General features: G+C 47.3%; 5 protein-coding genes and 1 non-coding gene across 10 annotated transcripts; 3 read left to right on the top strand and 3 right to left on the bottom strand.

Annotated features, from left to right (window-relative positions):
- Positions 1-165: 165 nt before the first annotated feature.
- On the bottom strand, positions 166-2481 carry ndufb4 (NADH:ubiquinone oxidoreductase subunit B4). Its single transcript, XM_088638442.1, has 3 exons — positions 2117-2481; positions 610-756; positions 166-342 (listed from the first exon to the last, which is right to left on the bottom strand). Exons 1-3 carry the CDS (start codon positions 2291-2293, stop codon positions 280-282), a joined length of 387 nt encoding a protein of 128 aa, XP_088494568.1. The 5' UTR covers positions 2294-2481; the 3' UTR covers positions 166-279.
- A 67-nt stretch (positions 2482-2548) lies between these two features.
- On the top strand, positions 2549-5263 carry spag16 (sperm associated antigen 16). The gene is made up of 2 exons (XM_088638437.1): positions 2549-4634; positions 4756-5263. Exon 1 carries the CDS (start codon positions 2668-2670, stop codon positions 4543-4545), a length of 1878 nt encoding a protein of 625 aa, XP_088494563.1. The 5' UTR covers positions 2549-2667; the 3' UTR covers positions 4546-4634; positions 4756-5263.
- Positions 5264-5641: 378 nt separating this feature from the next.
- On the top strand, positions 5642-11601 carry ccdc82 (coiled-coil domain containing 82). 2 transcript variants are annotated; one of them, XM_088638438.1, is made up of 8 exons: positions 5642-5844; positions 6574-7123; positions 7604-7793; positions 8435-8527; positions 8840-9003; positions 9283-9453; positions 10263-10451; positions 11178-11601. In XM_088638438.1, the coding sequence occupies exons 2-8, from the start codon at positions 6584-6586 to the stop codon at positions 11241-11243; spliced, it is 1413 nt and encodes a 470-aa protein (XP_088494564.1). In that variant the 5' UTR covers positions 5642-5844; positions 6574-6583; the 3' UTR covers positions 11244-11601. The 2 variants fall into 2 exon arrangements, with proteins under 2 accessions (XP_088494564.1, XP_088494565.1); XM_088638439.1 differs by having other exon boundaries at positions 5643-5844; positions 8879-9003.
- A 276-nt stretch (positions 11602-11877) lies between these two features.
- pomp (proteasome maturation protein) lies at positions 11878-14627 on the bottom strand. The gene is made up of 6 exons (XM_088638441.1): positions 14495-14627; positions 13556-13656; positions 13074-13134; positions 12692-12793; positions 12339-12432; positions 11878-12102 (listed from the first exon to the last, which is right to left on the bottom strand). The coding sequence occupies exons 1-6, from the start codon at positions 14495-14497 to the stop codon at positions 12035-12037; spliced, it is 429 nt and encodes a 142-aa protein (XP_088494567.1). The 5' UTR covers positions 14498-14627; the 3' UTR covers positions 11878-12034.
- Positions 14628-14790: 163 nt separating this feature from the next.
- On the top strand, positions 14791-14862 carry trnac-gca (transfer RNA cysteine (anticodon GCA)). The gene has a single exon. It is a non-coding gene; the product is annotated as a tRNA-Cys (tRNA).
- Positions 14863-15249: 387 nt separating this feature from the next.
- c7h11orf65 (chromosome 7 C11orf65 homolog) lies at positions 15250-26914 on the bottom strand. 4 transcript variants are annotated; one of them, XM_088638445.1, is made up of 9 exons: positions 26803-26914; positions 20404-20551; positions 19773-19865; positions 19544-19597; positions 18518-18730; positions 17837-17970; positions 17494-17664; positions 16864-16919; positions 15250-15835 (listed from the first exon to the last, which is right to left on the bottom strand). In XM_088638445.1, exons 2-9 carry the CDS (start codon positions 20524-20526, stop codon positions 15633-15635), a joined length of 1047 nt encoding a protein of 348 aa, XP_088494571.1. In that variant the 5' UTR covers positions 20527-20551; positions 26803-26914; the 3' UTR covers positions 15250-15632. The 4 variants fall into 4 exon arrangements, with proteins under 4 accessions (XP_088494571.1, XP_088494572.1, XP_088494573.1 ...); XM_088638446.1 differs by having other exon boundaries at positions 26781-26838; XM_088638447.1 differs by lacking the exon at positions 26803-26914 and adding an exon at positions 24760-25671.
- Positions 26915-26939: the final 25 nt, after the last annotated feature.

Below are 26939 nucleotides of genomic sequence, written 5' to 3' on the forward strand. Positions count from 1 at the left end.
ATACCTTCTCCTTGAGTTTAAGTGAGATGTAACATTGAAAATTGTTAAGAAAGTCAAAACTTGCTTTTATATTGTCCATCACCACTGAGATCACAGTTTTACCACTATGCATCAATGCACAACACTGGACGTTTGTTCCTCTACGTTTCAAAAGACAGCACTGTATTAAAGGCTCCACAATCATTTATTTTACAGCTCGCTGAGTACAGGTTCATATTACTCTATATTACACTATTTGCATTAAAAATCAACTTGCTGTTCAATAGCATCTCCATCAAATCAATAAGAAAGATGATATCGGCGGTCCAGTTTCCCCTCCTGTATCAACCTCTCTTTACGGTCCTAAAGAAAAGGACAGAAGGCATTTTATTATCACCCTGCTTTGAAAACTCTGTTCAGAAGTTATAGGCAACAACTGTACGAGGTTAAACACTATACATCTCTACCAATCAATAGCTACACAACAGATCGTGTTACCTAGTGGCAATGAAACAGAACTTGGGATTCACAGCCTCAGTTTTAAGCTTTAAATCGATCTGATGAAAAAGGAACCAATCTTTGAGATTAAGGCTCAAGCCATAGCAGAGACTGAGGGCTTTTTGAACTCACCCTGCTTTTCTTGAGGACAAAGTACCAGAACACAAGGGGTCCCGCCCCAAACAGCAGCCCCAGCAGGGAGGTCTTGGGGGTGGGTCGGACGTTAGCGGGCACGTTGATAGTGCGGGCATACGTCCAACGCGTCAGAGCTGGGTCCTCCTGCAAGGCAGAAAGAAAAAGGCTTGAAATCTCAGTCTGAACTATTTCCAACACGGGCGGAGCTTGAAAGAAGAAAAATCTGCACGACAAAGTTGAACCAAAGACTCTTTCAATAATTCCTTCAAAGCTGCAATCAATTTTGTAAGGGATCAGTTAGCACTGACATCACCTGGCTTAGTGCCTTGTGATCAGTTTCATAACGCACTGTAAAGTGTGCACTCTAACTCACCCTTATGCTTATATAGCGCTTTCCTGGACACTCCACTCAAAGTGCTTTACAGATAATGGGGACTCCCCTCCACCAGCCCCAGGGTGCAGCCCCACCTGGATGTGACAGCAGCCAAAGTGTAGACTGCTACATGATGAATGGACTGCTACTGACTAATATTTTAGAAGATCATTCTCACATCAGCACAACTTTTGTTCAGAGATTAACAGACATCTCCACATCACAGTGCACTGGGCACAGAATCTATCAGTTCTTAACAAGAAGAGAGTTAGCCCAGCCATCTGTATCTATCTCTGTGGCTGATACTAATGGATCTGAGGGTCTCAGAAGCCAGGGGCTCACCTTTGACAACATGGCTGAGGAGCTCGTTCCACACTCCCACAACCCTCTGTGCACAGAACGCCTCCATTTTAGTTTCCAATGTACTCTCCCTTGATTGACATTCCTACTGGTTCGTGTTTCGAATATCGATTCTGACCAAGTTCAATGAGCTGACTCGGCGCCACTGAACGTCTCACTCACTGCACTGCTTTAGTCACAATTAAACATGAATCATGCAAAATTAATAGGAATTACCATACAGCCAATACATCGCCTAGCACGTATGCTCTTACATGTTGTATTTTGGATTGTAAGGATCGCAACGCAAAATACAATGAGACTAGCCAACACCTTCCCTGTAACGAGAAACATTTTAAACACCGACGGCAGCAGCGGTGAAGCACAACAGGCGTTTTTATACGACTGAAGCTCCCGTTAAACACAAGAGATGCCACCGGGCTGTTTGCTTTAAATACTTTAAACCAAATTGGTAGCATCAGCGTAAATAACAACATGGTGACAAAGAAGGGTACTCCTCTCCCGGCTCAGTCCCGCACAGACACGGCGAGCACGACAGACCAGCGGAGCCTCAAGGTCACTGCGCTGCGCCAGGCATCGCGACAGCCCGGCACGGAAGCCAAACCTCAGGGCAGAAAGCAAGCAGAAAGACACGTCAAATCCCCAAGGGCTGCGGCGAACGAAGCCAAGTCTGAATTCCTAAAAAACGAAAGCGATGCGCTGCACAGCGGCGACCCGAGCAGGACCGCTGTCACTGCCTGCAGCTCCCAGACCCGTCCCCAGCCCGCTTACAATGCGCTGCGTCCGGCTGGGGTCGTTCAGCTGCAGCTGGTACTGCCTCTTCAGCCGGGCCCTCAGCGCGGCCCGCTCCTCCTCGACCTTCCTCTGGGCCGGAGACAGGGCGAAATACTCCACCGGGTCCAAGGTTTTCGGACGCGATACATAGGATGTCTCTTGGTGATCCGCCATGTTGACAAATTCACCCCCTTTCAAACCAGAGCAACTTTATTGACACGCACCCACAGAAGCAGCGTTCGCCTCGCTGTCTTTTTATCCAAAACGGACGGAAAACCTTGTCGACCTCAGGTGACAGTTGGTGTGATCCATACGCCACATGTAAATAACGTCTCACTCAAGTTTGTAAATATACTCTGTGCTTATTCTTCTCAATTTCTACATTTTAAATGTTTTTGTTTCACCCCCCCCCCACGGCACGTCCCGGACCAAAACTCGTATAATCTCGCGGGATGTGAAGGTCTCCCCTCGTAACGGGCTCGAGGTCTCCTAGCAACGGCAAACAAACTGCACCGCTCGCGCCTCCGAGCCGGAAGGGGAGAATCGGGATGGCTGGCGTCGGAGCAGGGCAGTCGCTGGACGTGGAGGACGGACCGTACTATCTGGAGAAGGTTTCGATACCCGAGGACTCTGAGGACGACTATCAGTATGAAGAAGTCGCCGCCGACGACGAGTGGAGCTTCGCGGAGGGGGAGGAGGACCTGGAAGCCGCAGTGAGGGCCCTGTGTGAACAGACAGAAGGCACGCAGACCGTGCCCAAGACCAGCCCCTCAGCTCTGCAGTCCCTCTCTCGGAAACCAGAGGTGGTGGATGACTTCCTCCGCAATTTCCTGATAAAGATGGGCATGAGGAAAACCCTAGACTGCTTCCAGACGGAGTGGTACGAAATGGAGCAGAGAGGCCTGCTGAACGCGGAGCAGGTGGGGTTCGTGCCTGACGCGTACACCCACAACCAGCTTCTGGGCAATCGGATCAAGAGCTTGGAGAAGGAGAGGGAGAGTTACAGACAGGCGGCCTTCAAAGCCGGGGAAGCCCTGGTGAAGCTCCAGAAGGAGAGGGATTTTCACCGCATGCAGCACAAGCGTGTGGTTCAGGAGAAGAACCGGCTGACCGAGGACTTGAGAAGACTCAAGAAGCACTACGCCTCGTATGAGCCGGCACTGAGGCAGCTGAAGGACAAGTACCAGGCTGCCCTGAAGCAGAAGATGCTCATCGGTTTGGAAAGAGACAGGGTGGTCGGCCAGATCTCTGGCCTGGAGGCCACACTGCGCAACGTGCAGTCAGAAAGGGATGTTCTTCCTCGGAGAGTGACGATGACTCAGAAGTCCAGCAAGGACACAAGTGTCCTTCGCGGCCGATCTAAGCGGAGCCCAGACAGAGAGCCCAGGCAGCCCGTGGATGGGGTCGCGCCGTATGACTCTGCCAAAGATCCCACCAAACACCCCAAAGTCAGCAAACACCCCAAGGATTCTGAGTTCCCTGTGGATTCCCGCGTTAACCCTTACCTTTCCCAGGTCAAAGGGCAAGCAGCTCAGGCCGCTAAAGCGTCAGGGTTCCGGCTGACGAGCTCCTTGAAGGCCCATGAGCTGCCCGTGAGCTGCCTGGCACTGCACCCCCGCAAGCAGATCCTGGTGACGGCCAGCGACGACCGGCTCTGGAAGATGTGGGGGATCCCCAACAGGGAGATCATCATGACCGGCGAAGGGCACGCCGACTGGCTGTCCGGCTGCTGCTTCCACCCGGACGGCGGCCAGCTGGCGACCACCAGCGGGGACACGGCCGTGAAGGTCTGGGACTTCTCCAGGGGCGAGTGCGTGCTGACCCTCGAGGGGCACGCCCGCGCCGCCTGGGGCTGCTCTTTCCACGCCTGCGGGGACTTCGTCGCGTCCTGCTCCCTGGACAACACCAGCAAGGTCTGGGACCTGCGCAGCGAGAGGTGCCGCTGCACCCTGCGCGGCCACGTCGACTCCGTCAACAGCGTCGTCTTCCTCCCGTTTTCCAACACGCTGCTCACCAGCTCCGCGGACAAGACCCTCTCCCTCTGGGACGCCAGGACCGGCCTGTGCGCCCAGACGTTCTACGGCCACCTGCACTCGTGCAACCACGCCGCCTTCAATCTGACGGGGGACACGGTCGTGTCCTGCGATTCCTACGGGGTGGTGAAGCTGTGGGACGTGAGGAAGGTGGCGGCGATGCTGAGCATCGACGCCGGCCCCCACCCAGGCAATCAGACGGCCTTCAGCCCCTCGGGCCGCACGGTGGCGGTCGCCAGCAACGACGGGTCGGTCAAGCTCCTGGACCTGGCTTCTTCCCAAGTGACCAGTTTAGTGGGACACGAAGACGCCGTGCAAAGTGTTGTGTTCAGCCACAGAGGGGAATATCTTTTCTCAGGAGGTTCTGATGGGACAGTACACTTTTGGTCATAGGAGCACTCTGACAAGATCAAATAACGTTCCTTACAATAACAATACAACCTATAAAGATAAGAGCATTGCAGTTATTCATTTTGCTAGAGGTGTGTTTGGATTTCTTACAATAAAATATTATTATGTTGCACATATTATGTGTGTGTTTACACTTTTTTGATACTGTTTAGTTTTCACATTGTTTTCACATTTTCACATTTCTTTTTACAGGTGACTTTTTCTCCTAAACCAATGGACTTTTAAAAAAAAAATTCCTGCTGCAGAGAAAAAAGAAAAAGTTACTGGATTTTTCAAAGCGTGAAAGTTTACGTGTGCAAACGTAGCAAGCGAATCGATGTAACATGACAAAATTGTTGGTTTGGAATTTTAGTGGGGTTTTAATGCAAAGGGGAAAATGTGATTTTTATCTCTAGAGAGAGAATTTGTGCTCCTGTCAGACCACTAGTACCGTGGAGAACACCTGTCGTTTTTAGCACCTCACAGTGGTCCTTTTTATCATTACACCCATGTCTCTGACCAGAAACTGTTACCGCTGCCTGCTCGACACTTGACGTGTACTGTCTTGACGTGTGTGGGCTGCACATTAGAAGATCTTTATTATCCCAAACTTGGGACATTCTTTCATAACATTAATGTATTGCTTCGCGTTGTTATCTGTCTGTTCAGACTGACAAGTTAAAAGATCCAGCTGTTTGTATGAATAAATACATTTTAGCCAGCCTGCGTTTCGTTACTGAGAATAACAGCAAAAAAAAAAAGCAGCTTATAGCATTATGAAGTACCGAATGGATTCAGCGTCCAGATATAAATCTGTTTTCTTCATCACATGCTTATAATTCTTTATGTGGTTGTGTTTAAATAGATTTACATTAAGACTACCAGGCATGACACAATATTTAAAACTACTAAGTAAACAGGTGAGGGGAGAGAACAGGTGGATGCTGCTGGAGTGTCCAGAAAAGTGTAAGCAATTATTATTCATTATTACTGTAACACGAAGATTACTTTCTCCCGATTCCAAAATATGGTACCTCCCACCGGCCACCAGGTGACACTGTGACTTCTTTCCCTCCCCCTGTTGAAAGTGTTTGTTGTGTTTGTAGTTTCTATGGCATGTTTACGAGGAAGTGGGGTTTCGTTTTTCAAAATAAAAACCTGCGTAGCGCGCGAAGTATCCACATGCGAAGGCAGCGTTATGGACGTTTTCATCCATAGCCCTGCCTTGTCCAAAGCCTGCGTGTGGACTCTTTGACTGAGACATCGATGAAGTGTCGGGTGTGAGCTCGCCGAGATAATCTGGTTGGTATCGCGCAGCTGAAGGCACCGAGAGCAGGGCGGACGCATGGGGCGTGAATGAGCTGCGGCCGTCTGGAGATGGAGGGTCGTGTTTATTTAGTCCCCCACAGAGCGGCGCAAAATGTACTGTAGGGTCTCCACATTCGCGAATAAACTGGCATATAATCAAGCTCACCCCTGGGCTGTGGTGTAACGTACTACAGTATACAGTAACGTAAATGTGCACAGTAAAGCAAAAGACTCCATTATGTGGTGATTGAAGCGGTGATGCATCGGCTCTGCGCTAATCTAAACAACACGGATCAAGTTTAAGGAGCGACAGTAGTCGCAAACGGATAGTAATCAGATTAAAACAAACCCGAGTCTCTGCACTGGGTCCGGCTCATGCCTGCCGCCCCTGTCTCCGCCGCCGGGAGCACAAGACCCAGCTGCGTGGGTAGAGGGTATCTGGGCAGGGGGGGCACTCACTCCCCTTGCAAGACTCGCCGGATCAGGGTCCCGCTTGGCTGCCTTGCTCATTTGAGATCTACCCTCAACCGCCATCCCCTCGGTCTCACCCTGCAAGCACGACCCCCGTCGGCCAGGGACGAATCCATGGGAAACGCGCTGTCCGTGGTATCGAGCATCACAGCTGCTCGCGAGTGGTCAGCCCAGCCTTCTGAAACGAGCCAGACTGGAGGACATAAATCTGTAATGACAGCCGTTCTTGGCTCCGGTGTCTTTTATCGGCAGGCGTCGCACGATGGCGAGCGGGGCCACCAGCAAAATCTACGAAACGCGCCGGAGGACCCGGTCCGGTGAAACCCCCAGGGCGTCGCGGGTGGACCGCAGGCGGACCCGGCTCGGCTTCCTGTCGCACCTGCACGACAGCGGGAGCAGCGACGCCTCGGGTCCGACCGCCGCCGACACGGACTCGGACAGCAGCGCAACGGGGGAGCAGGAGGGCGCGGCGTCGGTCCCGGTCCCGGTCCCGGTCCCGGCCGGGGGGGAGGAGGGCGACGAGGAGGGCGTGGTGGCCAGGGCCCGCCGCAAAAGGCAGCCCAGCGCCGTGCTTGAGGACAGCAGCTCGCCGGACAGCGAGGAGGACGCCCGGCCCGTCCGGAGAGTGGTCGCGAAAAAGCGGTCCAGCTTCTACAGGGACGAGTCGGAGTCGGAGTCCTCCGGCGAGCGGCAGGAGGGCAGCTCTGCGAGTGAGAGGAGGAGGGAGAGGCAGGCGGCCCTGCGGGAGCTGTCGGAGCGGAGGAGAGCCCGGAGCTCAAGCTTCAAGCACACCGCCCTGGAGGTGATTGCGCTGCGCAATGACAGCCGACACCGCGCAAGGGCGCTCAGGCAGCTCCTGGGTCTCGGGCCTTGCATGTGGAGCTTGCATGTCTCTTGCGTGTTCAGCTCACTCCCAGCTTCTAAAGTCGTCCGGCCTGGGCTGATCGGAGTCTCTGAGTTGTGCCTGACGGCTACACGCAGGAGCTCAGTATTGGGGAAAGTTACTTTTGAAAAATCAGTCACAGTTGACAAGTAGCTTGTGTTAGGGATTACTTTTTTTTTTACAAATAGCTGGGGGGAAATGGTGGCTGAGGAAATGTGTTACTTTACCAAGTAATTATAAGATCTACATAGATCGCTGTAACTGTGACAGTGTCTCTTTAGATGAAAGACAGCTTCAGAACTGATTTATGGAATAAAGGTGGACAATAAGTGGTGCTCAGCGTGTTGTCACGCACGTCTGTTCGATACTGAACCCCTGTTTGTGCCCCTTCGCTGCCAGGACTCCAGCGAGGAAGAGGAGCCGGCCCTTGCCGGAGAGTCGGACAGCGGCGCCGAGGAGGACGATGACAGCCTCAAAGACTTCATCGTAGCCGACGAGGAGCAACCAGAGGAGCCCGACGACGTGAGCCCCGGAGAGACGGACAGGGAGCCCCCCGAGAAAGCATTCCTCTCTCACCACCTCTCGCTGTGTGAGTCGGGGCGCCCCCCTCCACTCGGCCGGGACAGCAGTCACCCCGATTTCCCCCCAAAAAAGAAATCGGTGGATTATGGGCTGCCCCGGGCAGAGCGGAGGCTTGTGGGATACGGGGGGTGGGGGTCGCTCCTGTACGGACCAGGGGACAGACAGAGAGGGGTCCCCCTGACAGCCACGTGCTCAGGAAGAGCAGACCTCGGTCATTATAGATGGGCCATACATACTAAGAGGCTTGAAGAAATGAAAAAAAAAACTAGTATTGCAACCAACAGTGTCTGGTACGTTTTAACGACTTTTGTGGTGCTTATAATGTACACTAGGCCTTATTCATTTTCTTGTATGCTGACTTCATTAAATGGCATTGAAGTAACTTTCCCATGTTGCTAGCTAGTCGAGAAAGCAGTGCAATAGACTCTCCTCCTGAGACACTGAGTTACTACAGATGAAGGCGAGGGAGCAGTCAGCCTGTCCACGAGATCGCGCTGGAGCACCTGGACAGCAGGGTTTATATTCTGATGAGAGCCTGCTCTGCAGCATTGGCTTGATTGAGGGGGTAGCTGGGGCTCGAGCTGGTCGCTGTGTGAACTCGCGCTTTTCCGCTGTAACCTTTGTATTTTGGGGGTTTTCTCTGTCCAGTCTCTTCAGGCAGCCACTACAGCCACTTCCAGGTGGTGGTCAAAGCGCTGTTGATTAACTCCTTGGACGAGTCTTTCCTCAAGTCTCTCTATGGTAAGGCTTCTCATTTTGTATGAATCCTGTGCAGGAGTAGATGTTGATCATACGTTTAAAGAACAAAAACAAAACCCCTCTGTGTTGATTGACCCTAGACCAGGGCTGGGCAGCCTTGAGACCTGCCGATTGCTGGGGTACCACACTCGCACTGATCCCCAATAATCCTGCAGATCCCTGGGGCTGTGGGGGACGAGCTGGGCCACAGCCTTGTCGTGGCTGAGGGGAGTCCTGGTGCTGCAGGGGACCTCCTCTGGTCTACCGGGGTGCAGTTACTACAGTCTAAACAAAGGAAATTGATTGGTTAGACAGGCCGGTTCCTTATTGAAGCCTGTTTGAAAACCCGAGCAGACGGCAGCCGCAGGAAGAAGTACGCCAAAGAGATGATGAACTCGCTGTACTACTTCGATCAGAGGTTCGTGCTCCCGCGCCTGGAGAACTTGAAGCAGAGGAGCCGCTGGAGGGATCGCTACAAGGTGCCGTCTCTCGCCCTCCTCACCGGCGCCGAACGAGCTTCACAAAACACCCCGTTAAACGTTTGTTTTCCGTCTGCTAAGTTTGTGCGCGGAGTAATTCCCCCCATTCCCTGTCCAGCAAAGTCTTCCCTGTTGGCGGGGCACGTAAATCATAACGCGGACCAGGGTGTTTGAGAGTGTGCAATTTACAAGAACTTTTAATGAGACCAGCAGACACGGTGAGGGAGGGGAGGGGAGGGGGCGGGTGCGCTCGCTAGCGCCGTGCGCTTTGTGACGCAGGAGCGGGTGGAGTGCTACCCCACGGTGCAGATCTTCCTGACGGGCCTGCGCGGGCGGCCGTGCGAGGCCTGCGAGATGCACCGGCACAGCAAGTTCACCGTGCGGCTGTCGGGCCAGCTCTACGACAGCAGGACGCTGCGCAGCGACAGCTTCATGGCGAGCGACACGCAGGTAGGCCCCCCTGTGGCGGAGCCACGCTCCTGCGGCCGGGGGGTGGGGGGGAGCTGTGCGCCCTGGACTTGAGTCACAGATGGGAAGACATGCCGAGGGCAAGAAGTGTTATTCCGTGTGAGACGTGGAAAAAAGAGACCCAAGAAAACTGGCGGTGTTAACCATGATTTCCGCGTGATGCCTCTGCCGGCTGCCTGCTCCGCTGGCTGTGTGAGAGCGGCCTGCTCTGGCGCTGCAGAAGACAGCTCCCATCCCGGCACGTGTGGAACCCGGGTGATCGCAAATGCCATGTGTCCAGACCTAGAAAGGCCGTGGGAATTGCAGGAAGGGTCCAGGTTGGCTATCGCAAGCAATGAGGTCTAGGGCCACCTGTTCCTGAAAAGGCTGGTGAAAACGTTCCCGCACTGACGCTGTACAATTTCTTGCATTAGGAATGCGTCTTTTCGCATACCCCAGCTTTTCTCCATGGAGACACAGACACAGAGACAGGGAGAGAAGCTTGGGGTCAGAGCGCAGGGTCTGCCATTGTACGGCGCCCCTGGAGCAGTTGGGGTTAAGGGCCTTGCTCAGGGGCCCAACGGAGTAGGATTCCTCTGCCGGCCACGGGATTTGAACCGGCAACCTTCCAGTCACAGGCGCAGATCCTTAGCCACAGAGCCACCGCTCCGCCCGTGTTAAACTGGAGACAGCGAAAGGCAGAGGAGCGGCTTGCTGCTAGGGTCAGAGTTGTGTAGGAAGTCAGCCCAAACTTCACAAGGGACTTGTCTCGGAGGCCTGTGCCCGCATCACCTCTCCGCTTCCTCCCGCAGGACTTGCACGTGGGTAGTGTCTGCGCCCAGCGCACGCGGGTCTACCATCGCCTGCAGCACTTCAAGTACCACTTGTCCAGGATGTGCTGCACGGCCCTGCAGGAGCAGGAGAGGCCTGCGGACGAGCCGGTGAAGGACACGGTCAGCAGGGTCTTCCAGCAGCTGCACGAGCGAGGCTGGATTAGAGAGGTGTGTCTGCTCGGATACTCGGCACAGCTGGAACCGACAGTTAACTAGGATGCTTGGAGCTCGGGAGACTTGTAACAGCAGTGACCTGAAGTTAACCGCCGCCACAGAACAGGGTGACGATTCAGAGCGTCTCTTACTTGTTGGCTCTGGTCTGTTTTGCAAGGTGGTTTCCCAGGCCTGGTCACGCCAGCCCAAACTCTTTTACTTACTTAGACTCGGCCATCTTTCCACCTGTTTTTCACTGTAGAATGTTTCACAGTTCGAAAACCTTCAGTTTTCGGTTCCAGCTGAACCATACAGCTACCCCAGATACATTTGGTTGAGTTAGGCATATTTAAACATGAATTTAACCATATTTAAACAGAAGGCAGAGGTAGAAAATTGCAGAGTTTCAGGAGTTTGAACTCCCCTTGTTCAGATGTGTTTGTGGTCATCACTGATAACCAAGGAGTTGTTTAGAGTACAGAGCAATAATTTACATCAATTTCCCTACGGGATTAATAAAGAATTATCTATCTATAATAAGATCAGCTAAGGATAAACTGGACAAACCGGGCTGGACTGTCAGTGGACTTGAGGAACCCCGATCCCGATATACTGTTGCAGATATATCGGAAATGTCTCTTAAAGCATTGATGGTGCTCATGTTCTCTTACTTTTCAAAAACTCCCAAAAGGTTTCGAAAACACAGGAGCTGCAGTAAGACTATTTACCCTCTTCTTTCAGAAATTTGATATGTTTGAAGACTACCTGAACGACGCCGACTATTTCCAGGAGGAGAAACTGGACTAGAGGTCACAGTGCTATAGCAATTTCAGTACAAAAAAACCTATAGGAGCAAAACTTCAGGATTCACGTGAGATTTATTTTAATCAAGATTTCAAGTGCTTTAGGTTTGTATGTGCAGTGAATATCTTGTTTTTAGATAAGTTTTAACTGCTAAAGATGCATCTTCAGCTCTCTTAAACTGCCGAACTTCCTCAGTGCTGCACAATATTCTGGACAATTTTATTTGCACCATTCAAGTTGTGTGTTCAGCATTTTATCTTCACCACTTTTTTCCAAATCTAACAAAATATATAAAAAGCAACTTAATTTACTGAGTGTTAGAAAGAATTGGCATCGTTTTGGATTAAATGTTTAAAGAAATCTTTTCACTGTTTTGTCTTCCTTGTGTGTTCATGGAAACAAACGTATTCAAAGGTTTAATGTGCTTTAGATTTAACAACATTAAGTATTCGGCAGAAATCCTGAAGGCATCCAAACTGGTATTAAACATTGCAGAGGTAAGTTCAACTCATGCCTTTATATACTATCTTTCACCAGACAATACCAACATGCTATACAAGTGGCACAGCCTTACGTCCATGATCATTTTAACTGAAAAAAGCATACTGTTAATGAAATCAAAGTCTGACACCCAAAATACTAAATAAAGAGAGCAAACAAAGCTTTATTAGAAATCTTTAAACGATAATTTGATTCTAACCATGCAAAATACTTTGTCCTGTATGGTTAGAATATAGCAAAAAGAAGCACATTTGTCTTATGTCAAACAATCACACAGAGTAACGTGAATTTTTTTACAGCAAACCCGTTTTGTATTCCACCATGACATGGGGCTCCCCCATGACTTCACTTTGTGCTGGATCTGCGAATAAAAAAAACACCAAGTTGAAATAAAAGCCGTTGGAGAGTGATTCTCAATATCAATCTAAGCCCAGCTGTCCACACACAATGGTCCCCTGTGTACCCCTGGTGGTTTCTGTTTACAGAAAAAAGGAAACATTGCCTGGAGTAAAATGGGGGTTCAGCTTCCAGGAACTGTTAATGTTTAATGACCCAACGCCATCCTTCAAACTGCTGTAGGGAGTTCTGAATACTTACCGTTCAATATATCCTCAAAACCAACGTACTCGTCATTTCCTCTGAGAGTATCTAGTGCAATGTTTGAACTCTGAAGGAAGGGCAAACGCTGTATCTGGAAAAGCACAGCATGCAGGATATTGTTATGGGTACAATAGATACAAACAGCTTTTGAAAGTGTGACAGAAAAAAAAGCATAATGTCATTTATCACTAATCTCCACTTGACTTCAAAGGATGACATTTTGCAAAGGCAGATTCTGATGTTCACCTTTAGTATGGTTATTAACTTAACCAAGTGAATTTTGGACTGAGCTTCTTAAACATATGTGTTCTAAAACATACCCCCCTTCAAGACAGCTGGTGAGAGGGTACCTGTTTTGCTGCCTTGTACTCCATCTGCAGTTTCAGAGGTGCATGAAGTCCCTGAATGTTCCTGAGCGTGGCAAAGTTCATCTTGTCTTGATTGAGCTGAAACTAGCAGAAACGAAGCAGCGATGTTAAATGCAATGTCTGACATAGTAGCACTTCATAGAGCTGTAGTTTATTACAACATGACAACCCGAAAGACACGGGAACTATGGCTATTTTAGGAAAAGCACCAAGGGCTAAATCAGGATTGTAAAGCTGACAAAATATGATTATATATATTTTATATTATCGGTCTGCCATCCACTTTAAGAATCAACTTCAGTAAAATGGTGCTTAAATGTAAAACTTCTCGGTTACCAGTGCACATACCAGCTGAAACACTTACGTTCTTCTCGGAGAGCTCCAGGGGGTGGGAGGGCAGGAGTTCGTTCTTCACGCTGGAGAAGCTGAAAGCCAGTGACAAGGATGGAAAACTTCAGACTCTATCAAAATCTATTTGCTAAAAACACCGTTGCAACTTCTAGTTTATTCATACATGTTATGGCCTAGCTCTGTAATGACGTAATCCAATTAATTAAAGTTCCTCCTCAAAAATAAATGAAGTACTGATTCTACGCCATAAGAAACAGCTCACATTTTTATCCTGTAAAGCTGCAGTCACAATTAACGACTCGTGGGGCAGTCAACAGGCTCTTTCTTCAGACCATGATGGGATGGGTTTCATTTTAAAAAGAACAAGCAAGAATGTATTTCCCGTGCATGAAGAAGTCAAATCCAGCGATGGGAAGGAAGGGACATGTCGGTCTGAGTCTGAGAGAGGAACCACGAAGATCCAGACCGCGAGTGAGATACGGAGCGGTCACTCACCCCTTGCGCAGTGTGTCAGGTACGCCATAGGTTCCCGACTGCGGACACAGCCCTGTGACGGGGATGCTGTCCTTCAGCTGTGATCGAAGACCTCTAGTATTCTGAAATACAGCAGTGCCCCCATGAGCAGCGCTTTGCAGGGACTGTCAAAGAACTGTGGGGCAGCTTAGTCTACTGTCCCACAACACGACATCGCCCGTTAAAAGATCAACCGCAGACTGACCTTGATCACAATGGTTCTCAAATGGAGAATCTCAGAGACCGCTCAGGTGTGTAAGCAATGCATTTCACCCCAAATCCAATTATTAATAAATCCTTGAATTTATATACCTGTCCAGAACTCTCCCAGTGTGAAAGCCTGTGATGTGACAGTAATGATGAACAATGACCCTATTCATCCCATGTACTTGTTGTGTAGGAATGAGAGGACTCAGTTCACCCGCCCGGGTGATGGACAGTAACCTCACCACTCCAGAGCGACCCCAGGGTTAAAGTGACTCCTGCAGGGAGTCAAGATCACCGACAGGATTTGGGCATTTTACCGCGACAGTCGGATAACCAGTGTCCCAAGAGCAATGATACTGCAAATCAGGACCAGAGCACTTTCAGTTTCGCGTCGCTCCGTGTATTCACAAAGTACGCTTGATTGTCACGTTGGTAACCAACAAATCTTTAAGACTGATGAGTAGATACCACATTAGTGCCTGTTAATTCAGCAACGCACGGGAATAAACAAGGCCCGAGACATATTTTGACGTGAATAACTGAACTCGCGGAGAGCAGTGACTAATCAAAACTCAGCTAAATGAACCTCTTGTACAATCACGTCAGCTTCAGTGTAACGCTGACAAAATCCGTTAAAAGTATCTTGGCTTAAGAGCAGCATGTAAATCACACGTTCCCTATAACAAGAGATTTTTAAATAAAAACTCATCTCACCATACTGATCCGGCGGCTTCTTTCTTCCTAATGACCCCACACCGAGTACTTCCGGCTCACCGTTACTCCTCACACGTGACAAATGACGATGCTTCCGCTGATGGCAGCTCTGAAAAGTCCGAAACGAAGATAGAAATCTTCATCTATCAGCTTAGAAACAATTAAGTTTAACTTTGCTTTTATTAAGTACTTGCGGCCAACACATAGTTCTAATATTACAATTTTTAAAATTACATTAGAAAACAGCGATACACTTAGTTGATTTGTATAGGCCATCGGCAGGCGTTTCGCAGACAGGGGGTATAGCTCAGTGGTAGAGCATTTGACTGCAGATCAAGAGGTCCCCGGTTCAAATCCGGGTGCCCCCTCTTTTTTTTTGTGTAAAATTCAAAAACACCATCTTTTTACATTATTATTATTATTATTATTATTATTATTAAAATAGAAGGGATCATAATTGAAGTGCTTTTATGGTTTTACATGAACCTGTATAAACACAACTGTGTACTGTCAATCCAGTTTTTTATTCTAGTTTAGGACGACACCCATATAATACTAGCACTGACTCATACACTTGACACATCTCAGCATCCAGCACAGAGCACAGGGGTGTTCCCAGTTCTTACTCATTCTGGAGGTGCCAGGGAGCAGGCTGCAGACTGCTGATGCCTTGATGTACGTCTAGTTTACTGAGAAACAGACCCTAGAGTCAGCCGGCCTCAGTGAAACAGAGGATCCACAGACACAAGACACAATAAAGCTCCACATACAGCTTTATTAGGAATCAGCATGGAAAATGACAGTGTCTTGGGGCAACGCGTGTAAAATATTGAGAATTCAAACATGGGGGAAAATAATTTTCATTTAAAACAGGGACAAGTCATATGAACGTGTACTACATTTTCAGACCTTCGTTACCATTGATATATCTTGTTGAAATTAGTACCCTGAAGGAACAGATTAATCACGTTAAATATTTACCCTGATGAAGAGCCAGAGCCCTTCAGTTTTCACCATCAGAACACCATCAGTTTTCTGGCACGAACCGAAACATGAGTAAGCAGGGGAAAGCTGTCATGGCCTCCTAACGGGAGAGCGCTGTACTTCGGTGCACACTGGACACTCTACTCCTGTCTGTCTAAAGTGCCAGCTGCTTTATCTGTCTGCTGTGGGAGCCGTGCTCTGCCACGCTAGCCCTGGAGAGCAGGGGGGTGCTGTAAGACTGGTACTGGCTGGAGACGTGACAGGTGAGGGCGCTGCAGTCGGTGGCTGCCTGACTGCCCTCCTGGGAGAACCGCGTGAACTCGCACTGGTCGTGCTGGGAGACGACGAGCCTCGAACCTGTAACAGAGACAGGCCACCGTGTCAAAGCGCTGGCAGCAGAAAGGGCTGTAACACAGCATAACATAGCAACTCCCACGCAGTCCTGCACGGAAAATGTCTTTTGCTTAGAACTCCATGTGGTTTCAACTACAAAGCAGAGCTTTCTCACCGCAGCTCTGACAAGTGATTTATTTAAAGTATTTCTTTTGAATTTGACAGGGGTGGCAAATCGTAGTGGGTTACCCCCCGGACTCAGCCCCTGCCCCAGATAGAGGTTCTTTACCCCGGCTGCTTCAGTCCAACTCAATTTATTATGTATTATTCAGTCCAACATGTATTATGTGGGGAGCAGCATGCAGGACGCTCCCTGTGATGGACTGGCATCCCCTGCAAGGGGAGTCACATGCTCGCTAGTCTGCTTAATGCTGCAGAAACCAGGATGAACTTTATCCCGAGGAGCTAATGTGTCTCTGGGATGGACTTTAATTTTAACTACAGTACTTATACAGAGTACTAGACACTGAAATCAGTCTGCAGTCTGCTTTCTTCTCATTGTATCACATCAGTTTTCTAAAGTTCTAAATCTTCAGTTTTCTGAATTAATTCAAACTATAAATTGTTGTTATAGAAAGAAAGTGTTTGAGTTCAATATTTGGTCTTCAAACATTAAAAAATTATGACTTGAAAAGAACAGAAATAGTTTTGAACAAGAAGAAACCGAACTCCCAAATGATAGCTTTCCAAAGTCTTGTGTTTGTAAAACACAATAATGGTCAAATGATCATACAACAATCATATAAAAATAATGTTTAACAACTAGTTTCCAGCATGGGAGACAACCACCAGTGTAGTAATCCTTCCAAATGTTTAATCACAAAAAGGAGAAAGACAAGTAATTTAAAATCTGGTAAACTTTATTCTACATTATCTAAAACTCAGAAGTATGTTATCAGGAATGTGTGTTTTTCACGTCTGTCATTGTGTGTGTCAGTGCACACGGGTATTTTTCTCCAGTAATCTTCTTCATCATAAGTTCTCTTTTTTACCTTTATAGGACTCTGAAAAACCACTCATTGCTGTTTCCTTCCATCCATTCATGTACCTGAAATACAGAAAAGAAGACTAAACTAAGAGCAAAGTTTTTCCCATGGGTCTCATGAATTTAGTACAACACTTCCATTGCATTTATAAATACTGTACATTCTACTGCTGCTTTTCAGCAGGTATTCCAAAACATGTGGTCCATGTTTAACTCTAAGTGTTCAAAAGAGCAAGACGTTTCTACTGAAAGTCGATTGTGTGTATATGACAGAGAAAGAAAAGGAGACAGAGATGTAGAGAGAAAGGCAAAGGTGGTTCGCATAGAGCATGTTTGAAATATATATAATAGATTTATATCATAATATAATTATATTTAATCAAGCGACGCAGGAGAGCTGTTTGATATGCTTCAAATCCGTACAGCAAGAAAGTTTCTTGTGTTCAAATTGGGAAAAGGGGTGGGACTTGGAACTGACTTGATTTGATATATTCATTTAATTGCAGCACTAAACTGGCATTTTGACTGACATGTACCAGGACCTTCTGTGGCAGCACACGAGGGCAGGACACTTGACAATACAGCGGACCTGACCGCCAGGGAGGCGGGCCTGCGCGTCTGCACGGCGGCGACTCACTCTTCGAAGTTGAGGGAGTTGGTCCACTCCAGCAGCTCGTCCACTTCCCACTCCAGCACGTGGCTGGGCCCCAGCTGATCCACCGCTGCCATCATGCCCTCTGCGGCCTTGTCCACGAGCAGAGCCGCGTCAGGGTCCTCTGTGCGGGCCTGCAGGAGGCCGTCTTCATACCTGGGCAGTGCACACAGACGCCACTCATCAGCCAGCAGTGCCTTCTGCTAATGCAGGGCAATTTCTCAAACCTCTAGAATGTTTATGTGGAGCCACAGCAAGGTTTACTCCTGGCACCTGGGGAGTAATAAAACTCACCCCCTGAATTTTACCTAGTCAATAATAAACTCACATCTTTTTCATCCAATCAATTTTCCTCTGCTTCCTCCTTCTCCCTACTTCCTGGCGCCTCTGGATCCTGGAGTAATGGAATTCCGTTTTCTTCGCCGCAGAGTCCAGTGTTACGGGGTCGCCCATTAACCAAATCTTATAACAGCAACGGACAGAAACACAAGAGCGGCGTATCACACCTTCGTGAAAAAGGAAATCAGTTACATAACGCAACTTCATTTTTGAACAAAGAAACAAGCAAAAAAACAAAATCGATCGAAAGGATTAATAAGTGGTCGGAACTTCACAGAAAAAAGGGGTTATTCCTTAGCAAGTGTATACAATAATAGGACCTGCTCTGAGTATTTCGAGATTCTGTTATTCTTGTTTTTGCCGAGAATGTCATGTCCCATGCAGTGGACAAATATGTGCCTGGATCTATACAAAGTGCAAATTCAGTAATCACACTAATGAGGACCATGATGTAGCGCACTCTAACAGACTAATACGAAGAGAAGAGGGGTTCTTGAGTTCAGGGATGAATTTTGGCCCCTTCTGGGCGTAGTTTACATGTCCGCCAGGTGCTCTGGTCTCTGAACGGCCCGTGAGCGGGCGCGTGGCCGGGTGGACGCAGGCGCAGGGGGAGAGCGCCCCCCGCAGGCCTGGCTCAGCAGTGCGGCCCCGCGGGAAGGCCCCGCCACACCTTGCCCGAGAGGAGCCTCCAGCCGTTGTTCTCCTCCCGCCGGTACCAGCCCGAGCGGTCCTCCTGCCCCGCAGCCCGCCCGCGGTTGTGGATCTGCCCCGGCAGGGGCCGCCTGGCTGCGGGGCAGGTGTAGTCCTTGGGGCTGTTGGCGCACATGTCCACTATCGGGCGGTGCGTGAATATCTTGTAGTAGATGCTTGGAGGAAATTTTGTCTGAAAAGGGGGGGAAAAAACGAATCCTGAACACAAAAGAACAGCAACCCCACGTTTTGCATTCATCTGAAAGTGTGAGGGGTCGAACTGTTAGAGGTCACAGCCAAACCTTGCCACAAATAAAGACTAAAGCAAACATTTTATTTTTATAGACAAGGAGTTCTAAGTGTGCTGTTATAATGGTCAGAAACTAGCTGTGACCTGGCCAACAGCCATGTCACCCTGCAACTCACCACCGGCAGCTCACAGGAGCTCAGCAGTGTGAGCCTGGCTAGTACCTGGATGGGAGACTCCTGGGAAAGCTAAGGTTGCTGCTAGAAGAGGTGTTAGTGGGGCCAGAAGGGGGCGCTCACCCTGCAGTCTGTGTGGGTCCTAGTGCCCCAGTATAGTGATGGGGACACTACACTGTTAAAAGGTGCTTTCCTTCAGTTCAGATGTAAAACCGAGGTCCTGACTCTCTGTGGTCATTAAAAATTGCCTAAAAAAGAGTAGGGGTGTTACCCCAGTATAAGCAATTTTTATTATTATTCTCTCCCCAGATTCCAGGGTAGAGCTATCCCTTTGTCTACCACTAGAGGTCACCCTTACTGTGTTATTACTGTTTCCTAAGACAGTACAGGAATCTAGGATGTACTGTATATAATATTCAATTAAGATGTATTATAACAGTTTGCAAATGGATTAGGAAGAATGAAAACAATGCCACATTAAATATTTCACTTCAATTAACTGAAAACTGCACATTTAGATATTTTTACTTTTTTAAAGTAGTGTACAAATGCACAAAAATGGGTGCAATATTACTGTACTTACGCCACCAAGCCGAAATCTAATGTGAACCCCAGCAGCAGCATCAAGCAAATCTGCCTAAAATTGAGTACAGAATCAAGCAGTGAGAACAGCATTCTGTGTCATTTTGGAGCACGCCGCATCTAAAACGTGGTGTAAAGTCACCAGACAAATCCAGACAATCCTACTGTTTTATTTTAAATGCAAATTGAGACATGTAAAATTAATGTTTCAAACATATTGGTTTACTCACTTCTTTTGGATTGACATATCTGAGCAGCAGACGTGGATCCCCCTTTTTTCTAAAGCTGATTAGGTCCTTGTAGTACTTGAACACGTGGGTGTCCTATAGACAGAGAGGGAGTTGAGGGGTCAGCCTGGGCATTGCACATGAGGGGCAGCTTCCAATCTCGAGAATATGAAAAGGTGAGCTGTGAAATTAACAACCTGTAAGCTCCTGACTTGAAAAGGGCTTTCATGTAAAGGCAGGATTCATATTTACACTACAGTCTTCAGATCTGTGTAATGATTGAGTTAATTACCTGTATTCTTTATTTGAATGGATCTGTTATTAAAGTTCACATGCGTAGGTCTCACAGAACAAGTCCCTGCCTGCTCAGCAGGAACAGGCAATAAACGAGATTTTCACGCATCTATTTGAAATGGCACGAGCATTTAAAAAGCCTGTCAGATACAGGAGACATCTGTGTTTTGCACTAAAGACTGGAGCATTAGTGTTTGGAGAAAACCTCTATATCACCAGTCAACAAATGATTTATATTAAAGGTTCCGTGGTTTTGTGACAATCAGATGGGTGTACAGTTCCACACAGTGTGCAGGCAGTGGAGACACCCCTCGTGAGGTCCAGTGATCCCTGGGCTTACGATGTGCCTTCGCCACGCTCTCTGTATGACCCGCGCAGCTTGGTTTTGCTTGTGAGGTAAAGACTGCTCCTGATCACTGCCAGGAGGACCCCAGGTCTCGTCATCGGCAGGATGTCTCTCCATCGATGTTCCTGCCACATCTGGAGCCCTGCAAGACAAGCCACCTAGATTCAGGAAAAAGGCCAATTGGCATACTCCTGGCCCATGAGCCTAAGAGCTGGGATTGTGACACAGTGCCAGCGCTTTACACAGTCCTACTGGAGTGGAAGGGTCGTTATTATCAAGCTGCCCTCTAAGAGAAATAATTATAAACTTGACCATTAAATGAAATGTGTGGTTGTGTTTTGACGGTAGTGCAAACAACCCAGGTTTAAAGACCTGAGGGCGCAAGTCTCATCAGCTGGGGCCTATGCCCATCTGTCATCACCAGGTGTGATCCTGAAGATAATGACGCTCTAATGGCAGGTAAAAGTCTTATTTACGTTGAGAACAATGCTTTAGGCAGTTTGTAGACATGTCGCCAACATTTTATAATAATGGGAACAGCACAGCTAATATAAAAAGAGACGGCAGAGTTAACACATTATTCAGACAAACAATATCTTTCAGCTTAGAAACAATTAAATGCTTTCTGTAAAGATTACGAAATTCGAGTTTTAATTATATTTTAGCATGCCCTGAAATGCACAGAATTTTGTACATTTTGCCTCAGGAAAGAAAGCTAAAGCACTGAATACCGAAGGTATGCCACTTTCTCTCCAAGCTTGTTCAACTGCTACAGAAGGCAGGCTGTATACTTCTTAAAATATAGATTTTCCAGTAAAGGCATTCATTTTTTTCCCTTCTGTCCATGAAGAGAATGCTCATGCTTTCTAAGATCTGACCTTACTGCTTAAATTATTTACTTATAAACCTTTCTTCTATAATTATTTATGGATAAAGTGATTTTTTTCCTTTGTAGCAAAATAATATTAGCAGACATATTAAGCAACACCTTACAAAGAAATATCTTCATAGTCTTCATCCCTGCAGGTCTTCATCCTTCCTCTGTTCTTTATCACCCATGTGACTGGATTATTAGCTTAACAGGAACATTCTCACAGTTGTCAAGAGACCTAGAACAGCCGCTGGGTTCTGGCCCTGGAAGTTTGGAGGTGATGCTGCTATGGGCTAAACTGTGTTGTATAGAACAGCAATGGTCAGCTCCTGCAGGGCATAGAGGTCTCTTCAAATCAACACCTGCTTCAGAGCCAGGAACAGACACTGGACTGCTTCGGTCAAAAATGTTTCATTGGTCCAAAAAAGCAATTATCTCATTAGGACCAACAGGAAAGCCCATGTGGTCCCGAGACCTGGACTTGGTTGGACCAAGTACACAGAATGACAAATGCAATAAAATTTGTCTCAAAGTGAAGTCTTTACAGGAAGAAAGCTATTCTACATCGTTCCCATTCTCTATTTATAATGTGCAATACAACTTTTTGTGTACTGTACTTTCACATCTGTTTTTGTATATTATGTACTGTGAGCAATTCTGTATAATATTTTTTTTTACTTTTACTGCACTTTTCACTGACTATACTGACTATATTGTATGTATTGTATTGTTGTCTTATTGTATCATTTCGTTACACTGTGCTGTGTTGACTGTTGCTGTTGCACTGCAATTTCCCTCACGGGATAAATAAAGTATCTATCATGAAGTATTGAAAACCTGGAGATCAGCTGAAAAAAAAGAAAAAGAAATCTAGCACTTAGGTGTGTTATACAAGAATAAGGTAGCTTGTTTCTGAAGAGTTTCGAACACCTCTGTAACTCAGAGGTGTGTTATTCCACGTTTTTCACCATAAGAAAGATCACTTTATGCCCTAATAAATAATCACTTCTGAACTGTTATGCCATTTGTCCACTGAAAGTTAAACAGAAACAGCATTCATTTTGGGAAACTGCTATTTTAAGTGGCTCCCAAGTAAAAAGTCTGGGATAACTTGGCATTCCACAGCCTGGCAGTGTGTTGCTTGACATGGCAAAATAGCTGTTCTTGAGCTATTGTACAAACAGTGGGAGCATTTGAAATAAAAGATGAATGCCTAGCATTCCTTTAAATAGCTTATAGCAACATGTAAACCATCTCTCCCTCTTTAAGGCACATAAACAAACAGAAATGCTGGCTCCACAGCTTCACTGACCTGTCAAACAGCTTTGTGAATAAAGAGTGATTTGAATATCAAACTTTCTTCTAAAATTCAAATTGTTATCTGAGAGGTGAAAGAAATTGCAGCGCCGACAACACCCACAACATGCCCTGCCACATCATATTTAGTTAGAATATAAAGTTCGATAGTCGAGCTGTGAAAAAAGGGAATGTCTGGTTTGACTTTGCATGACACAGGAAGAACACCCTATTACTGATTTCCAGGAAGTTTTTCCTGGTCAGGTATCTTTTTCCAGTTTTGATTTATAAAGATTCTGGAAGGCAATTTTAAAAGACTGACTGATGTAAACATGTTCTTGTCATTTCTGAGTCAATGGACACTTTTCCTGCCTGAAAGGACCAAAATAGGTTACATACAATAGAATGTAACTCTGACCTGACTGTCCTCTTACATTATTTGTTTGCAATAGAGGTCACAGGGTCATGTTATATGGCAGCTACTTAGGCAGAGAGGAATTTAGCTTAGTCCTCTCTTTAATTTTCTTCTCCTTATCTGATTTGTCAGGCACACATTATTTGTGTAAAAAGCTTTTACAATGCAAGCGGTATTGAAGGAAAATATGCATTCACCTTTTAATTTTCTGCAGCTGTTCTCTCTGTGACAGCTTTAAGGATGAATAAACTGAATGCACCCATGGCATAAGGAACATGTTGGTTCAGGTCTGATAGAACAGTATCCTAAGTGCCTTTGTATGGGATGGAACAGAGGGCTAAGAGCATTTAGGTACTTGCTATTGTGGATTAACGATTGGTTGAATTTCCATGTGGCTTGAGTGCAAGATACAGAACTATTGACTAGACCCAGCTTTTACCATGACCAGGAGGAAGCTATTGAAACAGCTGGAAATCCTTTTTACAGATGTTTCGGAGTCGGGGTTGATTAATGCCTAGCTGAGAGGAATATTTTGTACTCTCCTTCACAGTAAAATAAGTTCAATGTAATTCTTTTATAATGACCCATAATCCTCCTCCTCTATGGGCACAGTACCGGTTAAGCCACATCATGACTAAACATGGTCTTTTGCAGTTAAAGCACAATCATAGCAATCTTTAATACTGTATTTACAATACAATTTTTTAAGAGCTTAATACTGCTGCACATACCTACTTTATAGAGAACACAGTACACAGAAAGAATGACAGAACATTTTGGACTTCCATGGATGGACGAGTGCAAAACTCGATACACGGGCTCTTTCAGAGTATGATGGGAGGCCCATACCCAGAAGCAGGCAGCCTCAGAAGCACTGTCTTGCACTGCTGGACTGTCAGGCCTGCCTCTGTGCTGCTGCGCCAGCTCTGTCTGTAACTTGCCAGGAGACTTTCAGTGGGACTTTGTACTTGTAGTGCTGGGCCCTAATGGAAACTGCACATCAGCAGTGGTGAAACTGAAAGTGATCATGTCAGCTCGGAACATGGGGCAAGAATTAGGCGTGGATGCAAACATAATTCTAACAGCATAATCACTTTGTGATCTGTGATCACACTGCATTAACACTAACCATGCCATATGCTCATATTTTTTTATTTTATTTTTTAATAGCTATGGCTCCTTCTGTAAGACTCCTCCCTGTGAATATTCCTTGATTTTGCCATCACAGCTCTGTTTTAGCAGGGCTCAGATGTAATAAGAATATCGGTGTTTTTTTATCTCATAACCCCATTGGTCCTTATAATGGCAGAAGATTTTGCCATGAAACGTTCAATTTGGAAACCAGAAGAAGCTCAGGGGAAAACGCTGCACAGCAAGTCAAAGCTGTCCGTGTGCAAAATACTAATCTACAAAAAAAAGCTGGTGTGATATGCGGAATGAGGAGCATGAATGGAAATTTACACAGCATCCCTTAATCTCCTTGGATCGGATGATGGTATGGGACAGCCAGTCTCTCGCTCCTAGCCCTTCTCCATCATGTCCTCTTTTTCTTTTCTCTCTGTTACTGTCTTATAGTTTCAAGCTGTCAAAAGTAAAATCCTCTTCTCTTTTATTCTTATCACTGTTCTCCATCACACCACTGGTCCTCTTACTCATTTTTGTGATGAAGTTGACTCCCCTCTTCCATTCACCTTTTCCATTGCGACTCCTCAGCAGGGATATTTTCTCTTCTGGTCACTTCTAACATCCCTTCCCTTCCTCTACCTACACAGACTCATGAAGATGTCCGTCAGCTGGCTCTGATCTTCTCCATTGACTTCCCCCTCACCCTCTGTGTCACCCGTTGGACTGCTCTGATCACTGCTTCATCGTCTTTCTCCTTCACCAGCTCCCTGTACTCCGCAGAAAGAAAATGAATGAGATCTCAATCATCCCTAGTCTAGGATCCTTGTTGCTCTTCCCCATCCTTGTATTCAGCACATGCCTCTGGCCAAACCCTCCTTCTCAGCTCTCCTCCCAATCCTTCCTCTCCTCACCTGAAGACTACGTTTCTCCGTCAAAACCTCAGAGATCCGCACACTCTTAACTTTTTCACTATTCAGGATCCCCTCCTGAATCACCTCTCCCAAGCTCCATGATCTCCTTCCCGATCCTGTTTCCATGTCAACACCGCTCGGCTCTTTGGCGGTCCTCCCAGGTGTGGGAGAGTAGGGGGCGCTGCCCACTCCCAGCGCTTGCTGCTCGGCCGAAACTGCTTCGCTCTCTAACGCCCTTCGCCTCCCTCCCCTCTGTGCTAATCCTTCTTCATCGCTCCGCTGCCTCTGACACTGCGGGTCACTCCGTCTTCCTGCCAGCCCTGCCTGACCTCGCAGTCTCTAATGCTGCTCACACCTCCTGCTTGCACACGGCCGCGCACCTGTCTCCTGGCTCGGCTTGCTCTCTCCCCAGCCACCGTGGCCCAGCGGCCCATTTGAAGGTCAAACTCTCTGCCCGCATCTCCGTCTGGACGCTCTCCCTTCATCCTTAACTCAGCCTGGGTCTGGCTTGATTTCTTCCACTCGCTCCTCTTCTGCGCTCTGCTGACCTCAGCATCTCTCTTCCTCCTGACTCTGAGACCACCCTTCCCCTCTTGGAATAACAATTTAGTTTATAGTTCACCCCCCGGATAAATTAAGCGGATGCTGATCTTTCGGACCTGGGCCGGCGTTACTGATGTCGTTAGCGCTTGCTGAGGTGTGAACAAACCTGGAGGACCTCCTTATATAGAAGAAACATCCCTCTATTGGCCTCAGGGGCATTCTTTCATGTGTCACAAGACTGGGAACACCCTAAGTTTGCTTTTATACCAAATAAGGCACTGCACTGTACAGTCTGTCCTTCTGTACATACATGCTATGCGAATCTAAGCCACCCATCTGGCGATCAGGATTAAACCTGTTCCAAAGCGTCCCTCTATTGATAAAAGTCCCTTTTCCCCTGCAGAGCACCGCCTTCCTGCTGCAGTCCCACACGTGCTCTGGGAGTAACTCCCTAACTGCCCTGAGGTTAATCAAGGCAGGTGACTCCTTTCCTGAAAGAAATCCCGCAACCGAGATACTTGCCCCCTGAGATAAAAGAATAAACCGGCACGATTAATCACCAGACCAACTGAGGTGAAACCGCTTCAAAAGAAAGGCTTAAAAATAAAATAAATAAAAATAAAATAAAAGGTTCGTAGTACCACAGACGATCACAGCAATATCGGTCTCATTCGCCTAAGGCAAAATCCCATTCAAGCAGTGGGAAACATTAAGCCACGCGTGTAAACGTGCCACTCATAACGCCCAGATGCAGAAACCATCTGCCCTGGAAGCCCAGACGGCGTGTCTTACGAGCGACACGAACCCTTCAGGTGATACGAGGCAGTAGGTCTGTGTGCGCCGCAAAGTGATGTGCAGGATTAGTACGGCCCAGTAAATAAGCACACCCGGGAGAATCGTTACTCTATTTTGATTTATTCGAGGTTAACTTTTGATTGTTCTTCTAGACGTCTGGCGTGTCCGCGCTTTAACTGCTGACTGGGCTCACAGAACATATTTCTCTCTTCATTCCTTCAATCACAGGGTTGAAGTCTTCCTGGACAGTTTCGTACTTTTGGAAAAAAAAACGAGCAAAAACCGATGAGACCGATATTCTAAATATATGGCCACGTTTCCAGACATCTGCTTCTTAAAAAAAACTATATAAAAGGATAGTGCTATCCTAAGAAATGAAGCTAAAGGTGATTATATTAACTTCGGAACTATTTACCTCCGTGCTTTCTCTCCCTTACCTGCGTCTTGGCGACCTCGGCGTGCAGTTTCCACAGCAACGGAACGGAAATTACGCCACGGTGACGTTTATCTGTCCGGCTGTAGCGAAGCCGCGACGTCTTCCAGAGTAGGCGATTTATAACAAAGTATTGTTTTA

Source organism: Lepisosteus platostomus, chromosome 7 (assembly GCF_059453375.1).
Source record: "Lepisosteus platostomus isolate fLepPlt1 chromosome 7, fLepPlt1.hap1, whole genome shotgun sequence".
NCBI classification, from domain to species: Eukaryota; Metazoa; Chordata; class Actinopteri; order Semionotiformes; family Lepisosteidae; genus Lepisosteus; species Lepisosteus platostomus.

What these genes read in the sequence shown, in the direction of transcription:
- ndufb4 (XM_088638442.1), bottom strand. Translation starts at nt 2,293, where the DNA reads ATGGCGGATCACCAAGAGACATCCTATGTATCGCGTCCGAAAACCTTG. An exon ending in CCAGCCGGACGCAGCGCATT is followed by an intron (nt 757 to 2,116) that starts GTAAGCGGGCTG and finishes TCTGCCTTGCAG; the next exon opens with GAGGACCCAGCTCTGACGCG. An exon ending in TTGTCCTCAAGAAAAGCAGG is followed by an intron (nt 343 to 609) that starts GTGAGTTCAAAA and finishes CCTTTTCTTTAG; the next exon opens with GACCGTAAAGAGAGGTTGAT.
- pomp (XM_088638441.1), bottom strand. An exon ending in TGGAGCTCTCCGAGAAGAAC is followed by an intron (nt 12,794 to 13,073) that starts GTAAGTGTTTCA and finishes CGTTTCTGCTAG; the next exon opens with TTTCAGCTCAATCAAGACAA. An exon ending in TTTTGAGGATATATTGAACG is followed by an intron (nt 12,103 to 12,338) that starts GTAAGTATTCAG and finishes TTTTATTCGCAG; the next exon opens with ATCCAGCACAAAGTGAAGTC.
- ccdc82 (XM_088638438.1), top strand. Translation starts at nt 6,584, where the DNA reads ATGGCGAGCGGGGCCACCAGCAAAATCTACGAAACGCGCCGGAGGACC. An exon ending in CTCTCACCACCTCTCGCTGT is followed by an intron (nt 7,794 to 8,434) that starts GTGAGTCGGGGC and finishes TTCTCTGTCCAG; the next exon opens with TCTCTTCAGGCAGCCACTAC. An exon ending in TTTCCTCAAGTCTCTCTATG is followed by an intron (nt 8,528 to 8,839) that starts GTAAGGCTTCTC and finishes TTGGTTAGACAG; the next exon opens with GCCGGTTCCTTATTGAAGCC.
- c7h11orf65 (XM_088638445.1), bottom strand. Translation starts at nt 20,526, where the DNA reads ATGGAGAGACATCCTGCCGATGACGAGACCTGGGGTCCTCCTGGCAGT. An exon ending in GGAGGCTCCTCTCGGGCAAG is followed by an intron (nt 17,971 to 18,517) that starts GTGTGGCGGGGC and finishes TGCTGTTATAAG; the next exon opens with ATTTGGTTAATGGGCGACCC. An exon ending in TTTTTCAGAGTCCTATAAAG is followed by an intron (nt 15,836 to 16,863) that starts GTAAAAAAGAGA and finishes TCTCTGTTACAG; the next exon opens with GTTCGAGGCTCGTCGTCTCC.
- spag16 (XM_088638437.1), top strand. Translation starts at nt 2,668, where the DNA reads ATGGCTGGCGTCGGAGCAGGGCAGTCGCTGGACGTGGAGGACGGACCG.